Source organism: Gorilla gorilla, chromosome 9, assembly GCF_029281585.2.
Source record: "Gorilla gorilla gorilla isolate KB3781 chromosome 9, NHGRI_mGorGor1-v2.1_pri, whole genome shotgun sequence".
Taxonomy (NCBI): Eukaryota; Metazoa; Chordata; class Mammalia; order Primates; family Hominidae; genus Gorilla; species Gorilla gorilla.
In genome coordinates, this window is record NC_073233.2 from 5,400,959 (window position 1) to 5,417,171 (window position 16,213).

At 37.7% G+C, this 16,213-nt stretch overlaps 1 protein-coding gene across 1 annotated transcript; it reads left to right on the forward strand.

Moving 5' to 3' along the window:
• Positions 1-3,380: 3,380 nt before the first annotated feature.
• On the forward strand, positions 3,381-12,045 carry LOC129529378 (beta-defensin 125). Its single transcript, XM_063710781.1, has 2 exons — positions 3,381-3,438; positions 11,630-12,045. The coding sequence occupies exons 1-2, from the start codon at positions 3,381-3,383 to the stop codon at positions 12,043-12,045; spliced, it is 474 nt and encodes a 157-aa protein (XP_063566851.1).
• Positions 12,046-16,213: the final 4,168 nt, after the last annotated feature.

The window sequence follows — 16,213 nt, forward strand, 5'->3', positions numbered from 1 at the left end:
GTTGGTGGTATTCTCAAGTAGGTGGTGCTTGACTGGCCCAAGAGCACCCACATGCTGCTATGCATTTTTCTGACAATCTCTTTATGATCTCTGACTTTGGCAGATCATCTTGCATCTCTCAATTGGAGAGTCACTTTTCTTATCTCCACAGAAAATTCTTAATCAAGCTCCTGGTTTTCCTTTATAGCTTCTACTTTTTAAACTCACTTCTCCAACTTCACTGCTACATCTCTGACAGATGAGAACATTAGAGATTCCTTGTTTTTCAAAAACAAAACAAAACTCAGCAAAACTATAAATATACTAAGGGTAAGTCTGTATTATCTCCTGCCAAAATACAGCACCCTGCATTTTTTTTAAATTTTTATCTTTTGTAGGTACATAGTAGGTGTCTGTATTTGTTGGGTACATGAGATGTTTTGATACAAGCATGCAATGCATAATAACCACATCATGGAAAATGGGGTATCCATCCCCTCAAGCATTTATCCTTTGTGTTACAAATAATCTAATTATACTTTTTTATTATTTTAAAATGTACAATTAAATTATTTTTGACTATAGTCACCTCGTTATGCTATTAAATACCAGGTCGTATTCATTCTTTCTAACTATTTTTTGTACCCAGTAACCATCCTCACCTTCCCACACACGCCCACCACCCTTCCCAGCCTCTGATAACCATCCTTCTACTCTCTATCTCCCTTGAATTCAATAGTTTTGATTTTTAGATTTCACAAATAAGTGAGAACATGCAATATTTGTCTTTATGTTCCTGGCTTATTTCACTTAGCATAATAGCCTCCAGTTCCACCCATGTTATTGCAAGTGACAGCATCTCTTTCTTTTTTATGGCTGAATAATACTCCACTGTGTATAAGTTCCACGTTTTCTTTATCCACTCATTTGTTGATCGACACTTAAGTTGCTTCTAAATCTTGGCTATTGTGAATAGTGCTGCAACAAGCACAGGTGTGCAGATATCTATTCAATATTCTTATTTCCTTTTGGAGGGGAGTGTGTACCTAGCAGTGGGATTGCTGGATTGTATGGTAACTCTATTTTCAGTTTTTTTAGGAACCTCCAAACTGTTCTCCATAGTGGTTGTACTATCTTACGTTCACACCAGTAGCATACAAGGGTTTCCCTTTCTTCAAATCCTTGCCAGCATTTGCTATTGCCTGTCTTTTGGATACAAGCCATTTTAACTGGAGTGAGATGATATTTCATTGTAGCTTGATTTGCATTTCTCTGATGATCAGTGATTTTTGAGCACCTTTTCATCTGCCTGTTTGCCATTTGTATGTCTTCTTTTCAGAATATCTATTCAGATACTTTGCCCATTTTTAAGTTGGATCATTAGATTTTTTTCCTATAGAATTGTTTGAGCTCTTTATATTTCCTGTTATTAGTCCCTTGTCAGAAGGGTCGTTTGCAAATATTTTCTCCCATTCTGTGGGTTGTCTTTTCACTTTGTTGATTGTGTGCTTTGCTGTGCAGAAGCTTTTTAACTTGATGTGATCCCATTTGTCCATTTTTGCTTTGATTGCCTTTGTTTGTGGGTTGCTACTCAAGAAATTTTTGCCCAAACATCCTGGAGAGATTCCCCAGTTTCTTATAGTAGTTTCATAGTTTGAGATCTTAGCTTTAAGTCTTTAATCCATTTGATTTAATGTTTTGTATATGGTGAGAGACAGGGGTCTAGTTTCATTATTCTGCATATGGATATTCAGTTTTCCCAGCACCATTTTTTAAAGAGACTGTTTTTCCCCCAAAGTATGTTCTTGGCAACTTTGTCAAAAATGAGTTTACTGTAGATGTGTGGACTTGTTTCTGTGTTCTCTATTCTTTTCCATTGCTCTATGTGTCTGTTTTTATACTAGTACCATGCTGTTTTGGTTACTATAGCTTTGTAGTATAATTTGAAGTGAGGTAATGTGATTCCTCTAGTTTTGTTCCTTTTGCTTAGGACGGCTTTGGCCATCCTGCATTTTTAACCCTTTTCCCATTTTCACCCAGAATACTCGCTGGTGGCACTTGCAGCTGCAGGGTTTACCCTGAGATAACTTTGCCACAAAATATCTTGCCTTTATTATTATTTTCACATCGTTCTAATATATCGACTTTGAAAACACAAATCATCATTCTATTTATAGCATCTTGTTGTTAGCAGTGGTATTTCCATTTACAAAATATAGAAATTCTTGAACGCTGAAAATGTCAAATTCTAGAAAGCGTAGCATTACCATGTTAACATTGTTCTCAAACAGTTTTTGGCCAAAGAGTCATTTAATGAATCCGGTTTTTTCCAAAATAGATGATTCTGATTATTCAGATGATTCTGATGTTAGTTCTGTTTAAAAATAATTCCAAGAACAGTTTGTATATTGTATTTTCACACTGAAAATCAGTCAGCCTCCAGAGCATGTTAATGTAAAATTAAATGAACACGGGCAGTGAGCTACAGTTTTTTTTCTAAACAGTGCAGCTGTTTAGAAAATTTTTTTAAATTTTCCTGATTTCCTTGGTATCTAGTGGTATTAAACATATGTGGGAGAAATACAGCTCAGCAAACTCTTCCAGGAGATAAAATGCTGATCACTCCTACTGGGCAATTTCACAAATGTCTCCTATATTTTTCTCCTTTGGTAGTGGGGATGGGGGGCATAATGTTACATTGGGTCTCTCTCCTCTCTCTCTTTCTCTCTCCCTCTCCTTTTAAAATGTTTCCTCTCTCTCAATATTTCATTTCTTATTTGTATTTCTGAATGAGGGAAAAGAGTTGATGGGACAGCGGAACGGGAAAAAGAAGAGCACCAATAAAACCTGTTTTCCTGTTTTCACTATTTTCATTCCAAATTCCTTCTGTCTCATAATTGATGGAATCTTATGAACTTATTAGTTAAAAAGTGTCTTTCTTGTTTCACAGGAATTCATATTGGGGTGATCACTCAGAAGGTGAATACCGGATGTTGTAAGCTATTGGACTGCCACAAGTGATATCTTTACACACCATTCTGCTGTCATTGTGTATGTACAAAGTGCTGCATACAGACAGAGGAGAAGGACAATTGAGCCCATCTAAAGTTAACAAAAACTTCCTCTTGGGGCTGTTTCTTTCCATCAGACCTTACAGTTCTACGGGATAATAGCTTATCTCATAAGGCCTCAGCTTTCTTTAATAATTTCTAGAAGCAGACATTATTGTGTCATGCACACTCAGTGTTGCAAATTAATAGTCTGGTGATCTGGGTGGCATGGCATTTTCCCCTTCTCTGGTTCATCACCCATGATAGACCAGTAAAGGTGACCACTTAAATTCCTTGCTGTGTAGTGTTCTGTATTCCTCAGGACACAGAGCTTCCTCTCTCCCAGGAGCCATGAATATCCTGATGCTGACCTTCATTATCTGTGGGTTGCTAACTCAGGTGACCAAAGGTAATGGAACCCTATAAAGCAGAGATGATGACTAGGATGAGTTGTTGCCCTTGGGCTCCCCTGGTATCATGATGGGAAGAGAGGGAATCTGCAGGAAAAATCTGGGCCAACAAAGCAGCAGAATGCTCGTATTTTGGCAGCTCCATGCCCCTAGTCTCTGAGAATCTTTCTGTTAGGGGCATCTAGCAAGCTGTCCTCTGAGGCGTTTCTCCAAAGACAAGAATTTCCTTAATGCTCTGAGCCACCCTATCTCTCTCTCTACATAACTATCCAATGTTAGTTCAGCCTCACTTCACTTCCATTTTGATTATTCTGTTGTATCTATTTCATTGTTGTGTCCTATTAGTTCTCCTAGCATCTTGAATTCTTCTTTGCCCGGAGAGTACCTTCAGAGGGAGGCCCTCACTTTCATGTTCTTAGGTACGGTGAACAAGTCCATTGACAGTTTGTAGATTCTGTAGCACTATCATATGGAAGAGACAATATATATGTTTGGGGTAGAAGTGGAAATAAGTGGAGTGAAGACAGGATAGACAGACTAGTGACCAATGGGGACCTTCTAATTTTAGATGAATAGGAACAGTCTGTTTCCACTATTTAATAATGCTACTTTTGAAAATTGTTAACTTTTTATTAAAAAATAATACTTGCAATTGACTTATGTATCAAGCAATCGATAGATTTATAGGGTTTAAGGAAAAGAAAAATGTTTGTCTGTCCAAGAATACCAGTTCTTCAGTCTTCCCCTTCAGAATCAATGTTACCAATTTCTTATATATCCTAGCAAATACAAATGTATTTATATTTGCATGTGTATACCTTTTAGATTTTTAAAAAATGCAATTGCAAATGCACCATGTGAATTGTTCTGCAATGTACTAGCAATATATTAGAGACATCTTATCCATACATAAACCTAGTTCATTATTTTTAATCAATAAGTAAAACTTTGAGGAGGAGCAGATGAATTGCCTCACATTAATTACTCCGCTACTGATGAAAAATAGGTCTTTAATTATCAAAAACAATTCAGCAAGAAAAATTTGTAAACAAATGTATGTCTTTTCATTTATGACTGGACACGTGGACACACACACACACACACACACACACAGTCAAACCACCTACCAGAAAAGCTGAACTATTCTTCTCTCCTATCACCAGTTGCAAGAGTGTCAGCTTCCCACACCCTCATCAGTCCTTTTTGTTTTTTCTACTACATTCAGTTTTCTACTACATTCAGTTTTACAGTCTAATATGTGAAAATGAGGTCCTGATGTTTGAATTCATGACACTTTAGTTATAAATCAGTTTGAACATCCAGTCCATTAGATTTCTAAACTTTCTTAATTATCTTTATATACTAAGAAATTTGGCTTTTGTTAAATTTGGAGGTGTTATATGTTGCCTAGAAAGATGCTATTCATGTCTATTAGGTGGTTATAACTGTGCCTATGATCTGTTATGTCTTGATTCACATGTTGATGTAATGTGAGTTACAGAATTAATATCTACATTCATTTCTGATTATAAACTGCTGTATTTGTTGAAAATTTGGAAATTTTGAAATTGTAAAGAAGTAAAAAAATTGTAAAGAAGTTAAAAGAGACAAAATATTTTTGGTCTATTGTTCTTCCTCAGTTTTCTTATTTGAATAAAAATGTATAGCATACTTATAAATTTTCTATTATACTATTAGTATTTTCCCATTTACTAAATATTTTCAAAAACTGTATTTCCAATGACTGTATAAATTTTATAGAATGGATACTGTTTAAATTACTTAGCCAAATTGTTTTTGCATAAATAAGTGCATTTACATTTTATAGACAAGGATGGCTAGTATAACCTTTCTTATACATAAATCATTCAGCATAAAATTCCTGGAGATGTACTTTTTTCTGTCTGCTTCATGTATTATCAATTTCTGAATACTTGCCAAGTCCTAAAAATGAAATATTATATATAAATATTTAATTTTTATTTATGTCTGTGAGTAATGGGGAAGTCGAACTTCAAATACATGCTTAATGTATATTTAACTTTTCTACAAATTGTCCATGTCTCTCTTTCCCTTTTATTTTGGAGAGGTAGTTTTCATTTCTTTTGATTTAGAGATTTTCATTTTTGTGTTCTCTTATAGGTTTTGTTTTGAAATTTAGCTATTTAGTCTCTCTGGGCTTTATATTATGTGTTTTCAAGTGAGATAGCACCTGATGGCTTGTGAAGCAACTTTTGACCAAGCCAAGCTATCAGTGGACTGCTATCCATAGATATATTTTAAGTTGATGCTAGCTGATTATATATCTGGTATGTTTTAGAAAGAACTCCACACATGGGATAATGTTTTGGCTAGATGGCTCCCCTACTTAGAAACATACAATTGCTAGTCATATTTCTAATTTTAGGATTTTGAGATACTGGTGATGAAGATCGCATGTCCTAACAACATAATAGTTCCAGACTGAAGTTCTTTGAAAAAAATGACTGTTGTCACTCTAGAAAAAAAAAATTATGAATTTTTCCCAATTGCCATCATTCCACTGCTAAAACCAAATTCTTGGAATTATCTTTGATTTTTCTATATCCTACGACACTCATATCTATCAGGAAGTCTATTACGTCTGCCTGCAAATTATATCCAGAATGCAATTATTCTTGTCACCTCCATTGCTACCACTCTGATTCTAGTCACCATCATCTCTCACCTGTGTTATTGCCATAGCTTCCTCATGATATCTGTCCTTCTGCTCTTCACTTCTACCATCTTGTGAAGACACATAGTGCATGATCCGCTTACACTGGAAGTCAGATCACGTACTTTTGCTCAAAACTCTGCTAGGGCCCCCTCTATACTCAGAGCGGTAACAAGAGTCCATACGGTGGCTCACCTGGCCCTGCAGGATCTGGCCCTTATGACCTCTCTCACCTCATCTCCTACTATTATAGTCCTTGTTCACTCCACTACAGCCACACAGGCCCCAGTGCTCTTCCCCAAACATATCAGACTTACTCAACCCATAGAGCTTTGTTTGTTTCCTCTGCCTAGAATGTACTTGCCTCAGATACTGGTGTGACTAATTCCTTTACCTCCTTCAAGCTGTTTAATCATCACCTTGTTACACAGGCTTGTGCAACTCCTGTTTATGAATCTTCTATTACCCTTAAATCTATTCTCCCTTCTTTCTGCAAACCATTTGTCACCTTTTCATCTACAAAATAATGTACTTTTTTATTAAGGTAAAATACACATTTAAAAATTACCATCCTTACCATGTTTTTACCATATTTTTATGTATACCTGTTGGCTGTTTGTATGTCTTCTGTTGAGAAATGTCTATTCAAATCTTTTGCCTGTTTTAAAATCAGATTATTTGTTTTTGTTTGCAATGGAGTTTTTTGAGCTCCTTATATTAATATACTTTTGGTTGTTAATTCCTCGTCAGATGGATAGCTTGCAAATATTTTCTCCTACTCTGTGAGCTACATCTTCACTTTGTTGATTATTTCCTTTGCTGTGCACAACCTTTTTAGTTTGATGTAATCCTAATTGCCTATTTTTGCTTTGGTTGCCCGTGCTTTTGAGGTCTTACCCAAGAAATCTTTGCCAAGACCAACGTCCTGAAGTGTTTCCCTAAGGTTTTCTTCAGGTAGTTCCATAGTTTCAGGTCTTAGATTTAACTCTGTAAACCCTACAGTCTAGCAGGGAGTGCATTTACTTTTTATTATCTGTCTCCCTCTGCTAGAAAGTCAGCTCCATGTGATTTTTGTCTGTTTAGTTCACAGATGTACCTCAAGGGCCCAAAACTTTGATGACTGTGTGACTATAGCCTAATTTAAGAATGGAGGGGATAATTTAAAAGCAGTAGAAAGAAATGTAAGTGAGAAACAATTTTGAAGAATAATTGACAGAACAAGGCAATTCAAAGACAAAGGAGAAGAGGAGAGCCAAGATGACATATTTCAAGTATGGATAATGCTGGAGGAAAAAAATTAAGGTATAAATCTTTGTAGATGTGAGGAACGAAGAAGCAAGGTTAGAGTCTGTCTTGCACAAAAGAAGTGGAAGGTCTAGACTTGAAACTTATAGAAAATTCCACGAAGTACAAAGTAAAATCGAGCCAGTAAAATAACAAAGATAGAATAAATGACTCTAGAAGAGTGAAGGTAGAATAAATAATTGGTGAAGTTGGACTAGAGCCAACATTTCCCAGAGGATAAAATATAAACCAAATTATTGTGAGCCTAATATATACATACATACATACGTCTATATGTGTTTTATATATATTATCACATTCAGTTCAAATGAGGTTGTGTAGAAAATTACTTGCTCTTCTGCACATATACCAGCCTTCCTCCTCCATAGAGCCTTATCTCTAGCTGCTTCCTCTGCCTAGAATACACTTATCTAGGTACTCCTTGGGCAATTGTCTTGAGAAAGATGATCATGCCATTTACTGCTTGATAAATGAACATACAATACAGCACACTAGTTTCCCTTTAGATTTATATCCTCACCCCTCAAATGAGTAGTCACACTGCTTGGAAATCCTACTGCATTTCTCTTGTAAATAAACCTTCTTTCTTTTTTCTTTTTTTTTTTTTTGAGACAGAGTCTTCCTCTGTCACCAGGCTGGACTGCAGTGGCCCAATCTCGGCTCATTGCAACCGCCAACTCCCTGGTTCAAGTGATTCTCCTGCCTCAGCCTCCCGAGTAGCTGGGATCACAGGCATGTGCCACCACATCCAGCTAATTTTTGTATTTTTAGTAGAGACAGGTTTTCACCAGGTTGGCCAGGATGGTCTCGATCTCCTGACCTTGTGATCCACCCACCTCAGCTTCCCAAAGTGCTGGGATTACAGGTTTGTGCCACCACACCCAGCCATCTTCCCTCTTTTTTAGACAACTATTTTGTCCTGACCTTTGTCTTTTATTTTCCTGCTCCTCTCCTCTACATGGCTCTCCCCCTCAGCTTATCCCATGCCCCATTTATTTAAACAATTCAAATAGGAAGTTTTCACTCATTTCCTCTGTCCCCTTTGCCATAAATGGAGAAACGTGTCTTCTCCATCTAAAGATCAGTCTGCTCTGTGTGAATTTGTGACTGTGCCCTTCTGTCATCTCATCACCCTATTCTATATTAATCTCTCCTTTTCTGCTTTTTTTTTTTTTTTTTGAGATGGAGTCTTGCTCTTGTTGCCCAGGCTGGAATGCAGTGGCACGATCTTGGCTTACTGCAACCTTCGCCTCCCGGGTTCAAGTGATTCTCCTGCCTCAGCATCCTGAGTAGCTGGGACTACAGGTGCTCGCCACCTTGCCCAGCTAATTTTTGTATTTTTTAGTAGAGACAGGGTTTCACCATGGCCAGGCTGGTCTCGAACTCCTGAACTCAGGTGATCTGCCCGCCTCGATCTCCCAAAGTGCTGGGATTACATGTGTGAGCCACTGGGCCCAGACTGCTTGTTTCTTTTCTCATTGCTTGCAAGCACCATTTGGTATTTATCGTTCTTCAAAACAAACCTGAAAGCTTTCCCTTAACCTTACATTGCTCTCTAATAAGTTATTTATTTCTCTGCTTTTCTTTGGAGCTAAACTTCTTAAGAGTCTCATCTACAGGTCCTGCATTCACTTCTCTCTCATTCACATTTTGACCAACTGCAATTTGGTTTCTTTTTTCATACCACTCGGAAGCTGCTCTCCTCAGTATGAAGTTACCTTCATACTACTAAAAGCATGGACATTTTCCTGCCTTCATCTTTTTTTTAACCTCTCAGCAGTATTTGACTACAAAATGACCACTCTGTCCTTTAAGAAACAGTCTCCTCTCCTGCTTAATGTAGTCACATCTGATACAACTTTCCCCATAACCTTTTATGCATTTTCTGTTTTCATGCATATCAGCCCGACTTGCAAATGTCAGTATCTCCAGTCTTTCAACAACTGCTTGTGAAATACCCCCGTACAGGGCAATCCAGAAATGCCAGAAAATTATCAGCTGTCTCTGGATCATCTGTCAACTACGGGGGAAGCTGGATAAATAGTCCAGGTCCTTTGAGCCTCATGTAGAATAACTTTGAGGCTTGGTAATATTTTTTTTTTCCTGTGGTAATTCACTTATTTGCAGTTCAAGGCTATTATGGGAAGAAAACATAAATGGATGTTAGTTCTTCAAGGTTTTTACTGTAACTGTGCACCCTTTCATTCTTCAAGGTTTTTCTGTAACACTGCACCTTCAGGACCTGATGCCCAATTAAACATTTTTTTAAGTTTTTTGTTTTTTTTTTAATAAAAACTAAATGCTATTTTTTCTTCTACTTTTAGTTGATGTGTAATAATTATTCATATTTAGAAGATGCAGAGTGATATTTTGATACATGTATACAATGTGTAATGATCAAATCAGGGTAATTAGCATATCTATCACCTCAAACATTTGTCATTTTTTTATATTGGGAACATTCAGAATCGTCTCTTCTAGCTATTTGAAAATATACAGTAAATGATTGTTAACTACTGTCACCCTACAGTGCTATAGAACAGTGGACCCCTTTTGGCACCAGGGACCAGTTTTGTGGAATACAGTTTTTTCGACAAGGTGAAGGTGGTGGTGGGGATGGTTTCAGGATGAAACTGTTCCACCTCAGGTCATCAGGCATTAGAGTCTCACAACGAACACACATCCTAGATCCCTCACATGCACAGTTCACAATAGGGTTCATGCTCCTATGAGACTCTAATGCCTTGGCTGATCTGACAAGAGGTGGAGCTCAGGTGGTGATGCTTGCACACCTGCTTTTTACCTTTTGCTGTGCAGCCTGGTTCCTAACAGGCCATGGACCAGTATCCATTGGCTGCACAGGGGTTGGGGACCCCTGCTATAGGATGCTGGAACTTTTTCCTCCTATCTAGGTGTAATTTTCTATCTGTTAACCAACCTCTCTCTATCCTCCTTTCCCTTCCCAGCCTCTAGTAATCATTATTCTACAGTCTACTTCTATGAACTCAACTTTTTTAGCTCCTGCTTATGAATGAAAACATGTGGTATTTATCTTTTTGTGTCTATTTCACATAACGGAAAGTAACATGTCCCCCAGGCTCATCCATGAGTCTGAGGCTTGTTTGCAGCCTGGCTGCTGGGCTTCCCTGTGGGATTGTCCTCTGAGCAAACAGAACACAGCCATCCTGCTGGCCAGCAGTTGATAGATGATCTCATGATAATAACAGGTTATAACTCACCTTTTCTTGGATTTCTTGCTCTCCTGATTTCTACATTTCTCCACTGATTTTTTTTAAGGAGGAATTGTCTCTCAACTAAACTATTATATTCAAATCTTTGCTGGAGCTCTGCTCTGCTGGGGGTCTGCTTTAAGACTCTAGAGTCTTATTCTCCTGTTTTGATCTGACTTATCTTATTGGTCCTTTTAAGTCGTTTCCTCTTATCTGATCTCTTATCTCTTAATATTGAAACTCACTAGAATTTAATTCTAGTCCTCTTTTTTTCTCATATTATTCCAACCACCATGGTTTACCAATTTCTGTACTTTAAATGCTATCCATAAGCAATCACATTTATTGATTTGCATATGTCAAAACAACCTTGCATTCCAAGGATAAAGGCTACTTGATCGTAGTGGATAAGCTTTTTGATGTGCTGCTGGATTCAGTTTGCTACTATTTTGTTCAGGATTTTTGCACTGATGTTCATCAAGGATACTGGCCTGAAATTTTTTTTTTCTTGTGTCTCTGCTAGGTTTTGGTCTCAGGATGATGCTGGCCTCATAGAATAAGTTAAAGTTGAGTCCTGCCTTCTCAATTTTGGGTGAATAGTTTCAGTAGGAATGATACCAGCTCTTCTTTGTATATCTGGTAGAATTCAGCTGTGAATCCATCTGGTCCTGGGCTTTTCATTTTCATCCTTTCTTTCTAGGTTTCGTATCAGTCCCATTATGCTCTCTATCTCTCCATCCCTCTATTTTTCTACATTTCTCCTTTTCTCCATACAACTTCTTTGATGGCACATAGCACAGTTTTAATATACACTTTTTGTTCTCCTGTTTGTCTCTTTCAATGGCTTTTTGTACTTGACATCATATTAGTCTAGATGTCAGTCAGTGTAAATTTTTGAACGAATGAAAAGTTATGTTGATGCCAGAGTTAAAAATTTGACCTATATTTTATTCTCTACAGGTAGCTTTGAACCCCAAAAATGTTGGAAGAATAATATAGGACATTGCAGAAGACGATGTTTAGATACTGAAAGGTACATACTTCTTTGTAGGAACAAGCTATCATGCTGCATTTATATAATAATATCACATGAATATACTCAACGACCAGCATTTCCTATGATTCACCTAGAGGATATAACATTTGATTATAGTGATGTGGACTCTTTTACTGGTTCCCCAGTATCTATGTTGAATGATCTGATAACATTTGACACAACTAAATTTGGAGAAACCATGACACCTGAGACCAATACTCCTGAGACTACTGTGCCACCATCTGAGACCACTACTCCCGAGACTACTATGCCACCATCTGAGACCGCTACTTCCGAGACTATGCCACCACCTTCTCAGACAGCTCTTACTCATAATTAATTAACATTTACTTCTGGTATGGAAGAACTAGAAATACTGCTGGAAATAATATGCAAAGAGCTGATTCTACCAATCCAATTTCACCAGGAAAATTCCATCAGGGATTGGATGACCATGGGGATGGACATAATTGCTACTACCAACACAACAGCCAAGAGAGTTGCCTTACAATTAGAAATGTATAGACAGAAATGTATAGAAGATACAAGGATTCTCTTAATTGGACTTAAATTCTTTATCTGTCTTCCTCCGATGTACTGAAATATACGAGCTAATTTTTGTCTTAAGTGAACATTTGTATGTCTATGTATTTTTCCATGCCAAAAACAAAAACGAAGACCATTGTTTGGAGCTGCCTATTATGACTAAGACATGAAGTTTTACTTTAACAGTGCCTGGCCCACTACTATCATATATAGGAGAACATATAAAAGCATATAGAAAGTTCCAGATGAATGTTCCCTTCTCTACCCTCCACCTTTTATTGTAAGTTCTGACCCTAAATACCTTTCTGTGTCATGACGTCAAATTTTGTTTAAGGTTCTAGCTGGTAACTAACAGAGTCAGAAGCTAATTCTTTCATTCAGCACAAGCACTGATCTAACTGGATAGAGATAAAAGTGGGACTTGCCTTGAGAGTACATCATATTAGATTAAAAGCTGCATCTCAAATTCTACTTATCTTTCCAATCTTCTTTCCACTTAGAATTCCAACTTCCAAGTATGGCAGCCTCATAACATGCCTCTTCAGGTCTCTGTGCTGTCCATGAGTGTTAGTTGTGTGCAGTGTTTCTATGCTTTCTATGGCTGTACACATGTGACTGCTGTTTGTATGGCAACAGGTGGGTCAGTAAGTGTCTTCTATGATACTACAGAGAAGCGGTTATTAACTATAAAGTTGATTAGGTTTTTTTTTTTTTTTTCGAGACAGAGTCTAGCTCTGTCGCCCAAGCTGGAGTACAGTGGCATGATCTCGGCTCACTGAAAGCTCTGCCTCCTGGGTTCACGCCATTCTCCTGCCTCAGGCTCCCGAGTAACTGGGACTACAGGCACCCGCTACCACACCTGGCTAATTTTTTGTATTTTTAGTAGAGAGGGGTTTCACCATGTTAGCCAGGATGGTCTCGATCTCCTGACCTAATGATCCATCCGCCTTGGCCTCCCAAAATGCTGGGATTACAGGTGTGAGCTACCGTGCCCGGCTGATTATTATTTTTTTTAAGTTCCAGGATAGAAGTGTAGAACATGTAGGTTTGTTACATAGGTATACATGTGCCATGATGGTTTGCTGCACCTATCAATGCATCATCTAGGTTTTAAGTCCCGCATGCATTAGCTATTTGTCTTAATGCTCTGCCTCCCCTTCCCCACACACCCTGACTGGCCCCCATGTGTCACGTTCCCCTCCCTGTGTCCATGTGTTCTTATTGTTCAATTCCCACTTATGAGTGAGAACACGTGGTGTTTGGTTTTCTGTTCCTGTGTTAGTTTACTGAAGATGATGGCTTCGAGCTTCATCCATGTCCCTGCAAAGAGCATGATCTCATTCCTTTTTATGGCTGCATAGTATTCCATGGTGTATATGTACCATATTTTCTTTATGCAGTCTATCATTGATGGGCATTTGGGTTGGTTCCATGTCTTTGCTATTGTAAATAGTGCTGCAGTAAACATACGTGTGCATGTGTCTTTATAATAGAATGATTTATATTCCTTTGGATATATACCCAGTAATGGGATTGCTGGGTCAAATGGTATTTCTGGTTCTACATCCTTGAGGAATTGCCACACTGTCTTCCACAACGGTTGAACTAATTTACATTCCCACCAACAGTGTAAAAGTATTCTTATTTCTCCACAGACTTGTCAGCATCTATTGTTTCTTGACTTTTTAATAATTGCCATTCTGACTGGCATGAGATAGTATCTCATTGTGGTTTTGATTTGCATTTCTCTAATGATCAGTGATGTTGAGCTTCCTTTCATATGCTTGTTGGCTGCATAAATGTCTTCTTTTGAGAAGTGTCTGTTCATATCCTTTGCCCACTTTTTGATGTTTTTTTTCTTGTAAATTTAAGTTCTTGTAGATTCTGGATATTAGACCTTTGTTAGCTGGGTAGATTGCAAAGCGTTCCTCCCGTTCTGTAGGCTGCATGTTCACCCTGATGATAGTTTCTTTTGCTGTGCAGAAGCTCTTTCATTTAATTAGATCCCATTTGACAATTTTGGCTTTTGTTGCAATTGCTTTTGGTATTTTCTTCATGAAGTCTTTGACCATGCCTATGTCCTAAATGGTATTGCCTAGGTTTTCTTCTAGGGTTTTTATGGTTTTGGGTATTACATTTAAGTCTTTAATCCATCTTGAGTTAATTTTTGTATAAGGTGTAAAGAAGGGGTCCAGATTCAGTTTTCTCCATATGGCTAGCCAGTTTTCTCAGCACCATTTATTAAATATGGATCAAATTCACACATAACACTATTAACCTTAAATGTAAATGGGCTAAATGCCCCAATTAAAAGACACAGACTGGCAAATTGGATAGAGTCAAGACCCATTGGTGTGCTGTATTCAGGAGACCCATCGCACATGCAAAGACACACATAGGCTCAAAATAAAGGGATGGAGGAAAATTTACCAAGCAGATAGAAAGAACAAAATAGCAGGGGTTGCAATCCCAGTCTCTGACAAAACATACTTTAAACCAACAAAGATCAAAAAAGACAAGGGCATTACATAATGGTAAAGTGATCAATTCAACAACTAGAGCTAACTATCCTAATATATATGCACCCAATACAGGAGCACTCAGATTCATAAAACAAGTTCTTACAGGCCTACAAAGAGACTTAGACTCCCACACAATAATAGTGGGAGACTTTAACACTCAGTGTCAATATTAGACAGATCAATGAGACAGAAAATTAACAAGGATATTGAGGACTTGAACTCAGCTCTGGATCAAGTGGACCTAATAGACATCTACAGAACTCTCCACCCCAAATCAACAGAATATACATTCGTCTCAGTGCCACATGACACTTATTCTAAAATCGACCACATAATTGGAAGTAAAACACTCCTCAGGAAATGCAAAAGAACTGATTAGTTATTAATAAATTGGGCTGAGGCTTGGGCGCTACTGAAAGCCACAATATCAGATGCCAGAATGTCTCAAAATCAAAAAGGTTTTTTCCTCTAATTATTTTTTATGTGATCCAAGCCAAGCTGCCAGTGACTATGGCTATAGTTTGGATGTTGACCATCAGACCACTGACCTTTCAGTAGACCTCATATTCTAATAGGTCTTAGACCACCAGTTAGGGTGTCCATCATTCAGATTTGACTGGGACTGAGGGGCTTCCCAGAACATGGGAATTAGAGAGCTAAAATTAAGAAAATCCAGAGTAAATTGGGACAAGTTGATCACCCTCACTTCAGTGTACTTCTGTCTAGCAAGCTATTTTTCCATTTTTCATGGCTATACCTCATCACATAGGTCATACATTGGCTTTTCACAGAAACAGTCTAGGGTGCTCTTTTTCCATATTTTTGCATCAACTGTCATTTCCTGAAACACACTCCTTGAGCATGCAGAGCACCTTCCATTCTACTTTGTATTATTTTCTTCCCATCATTTGAACTCTGAAATCATTTTGAGTATTTACTTTCTCTCTGATTTTTTTACTAACTTATGGCCTAACACCCCTGCTATAATGTACATATAGTCCTCATCTCTTGGTCTTGTTGACATATGTGATGGTCCATAATGGGCTGGGCATGTCTTATACTTACTGAGGAAAGCAGCTTTAATACTCCTAGATCTAATGGGCAAGAATATTTAATGCCTTGTTTTTTTCTCTCCCATAAGGCCAGCATACTGGTATGACCTAGTAAAACCTAGGTTGAGTGTCCAGAGAAGCACTGCTGGAATATATTCTGCATTGATTTAGGGATCAATGCTGAGACTTAGGAAAAGAGAGTAAGAAAAAATTTTTAAAGCAATAAATATTTAATATGAATTTACTGAATTGATAAGAATGGATCCTACTATATGGTTAAATAGTATTACAATGAGGCAATGCGGTCTATTAATAAAACATAGGAGGTGGCACTGTTCTCTCACTTGGAGCTAGGGCACAAAAAACTCTTACAATCTAAGTATTTTTT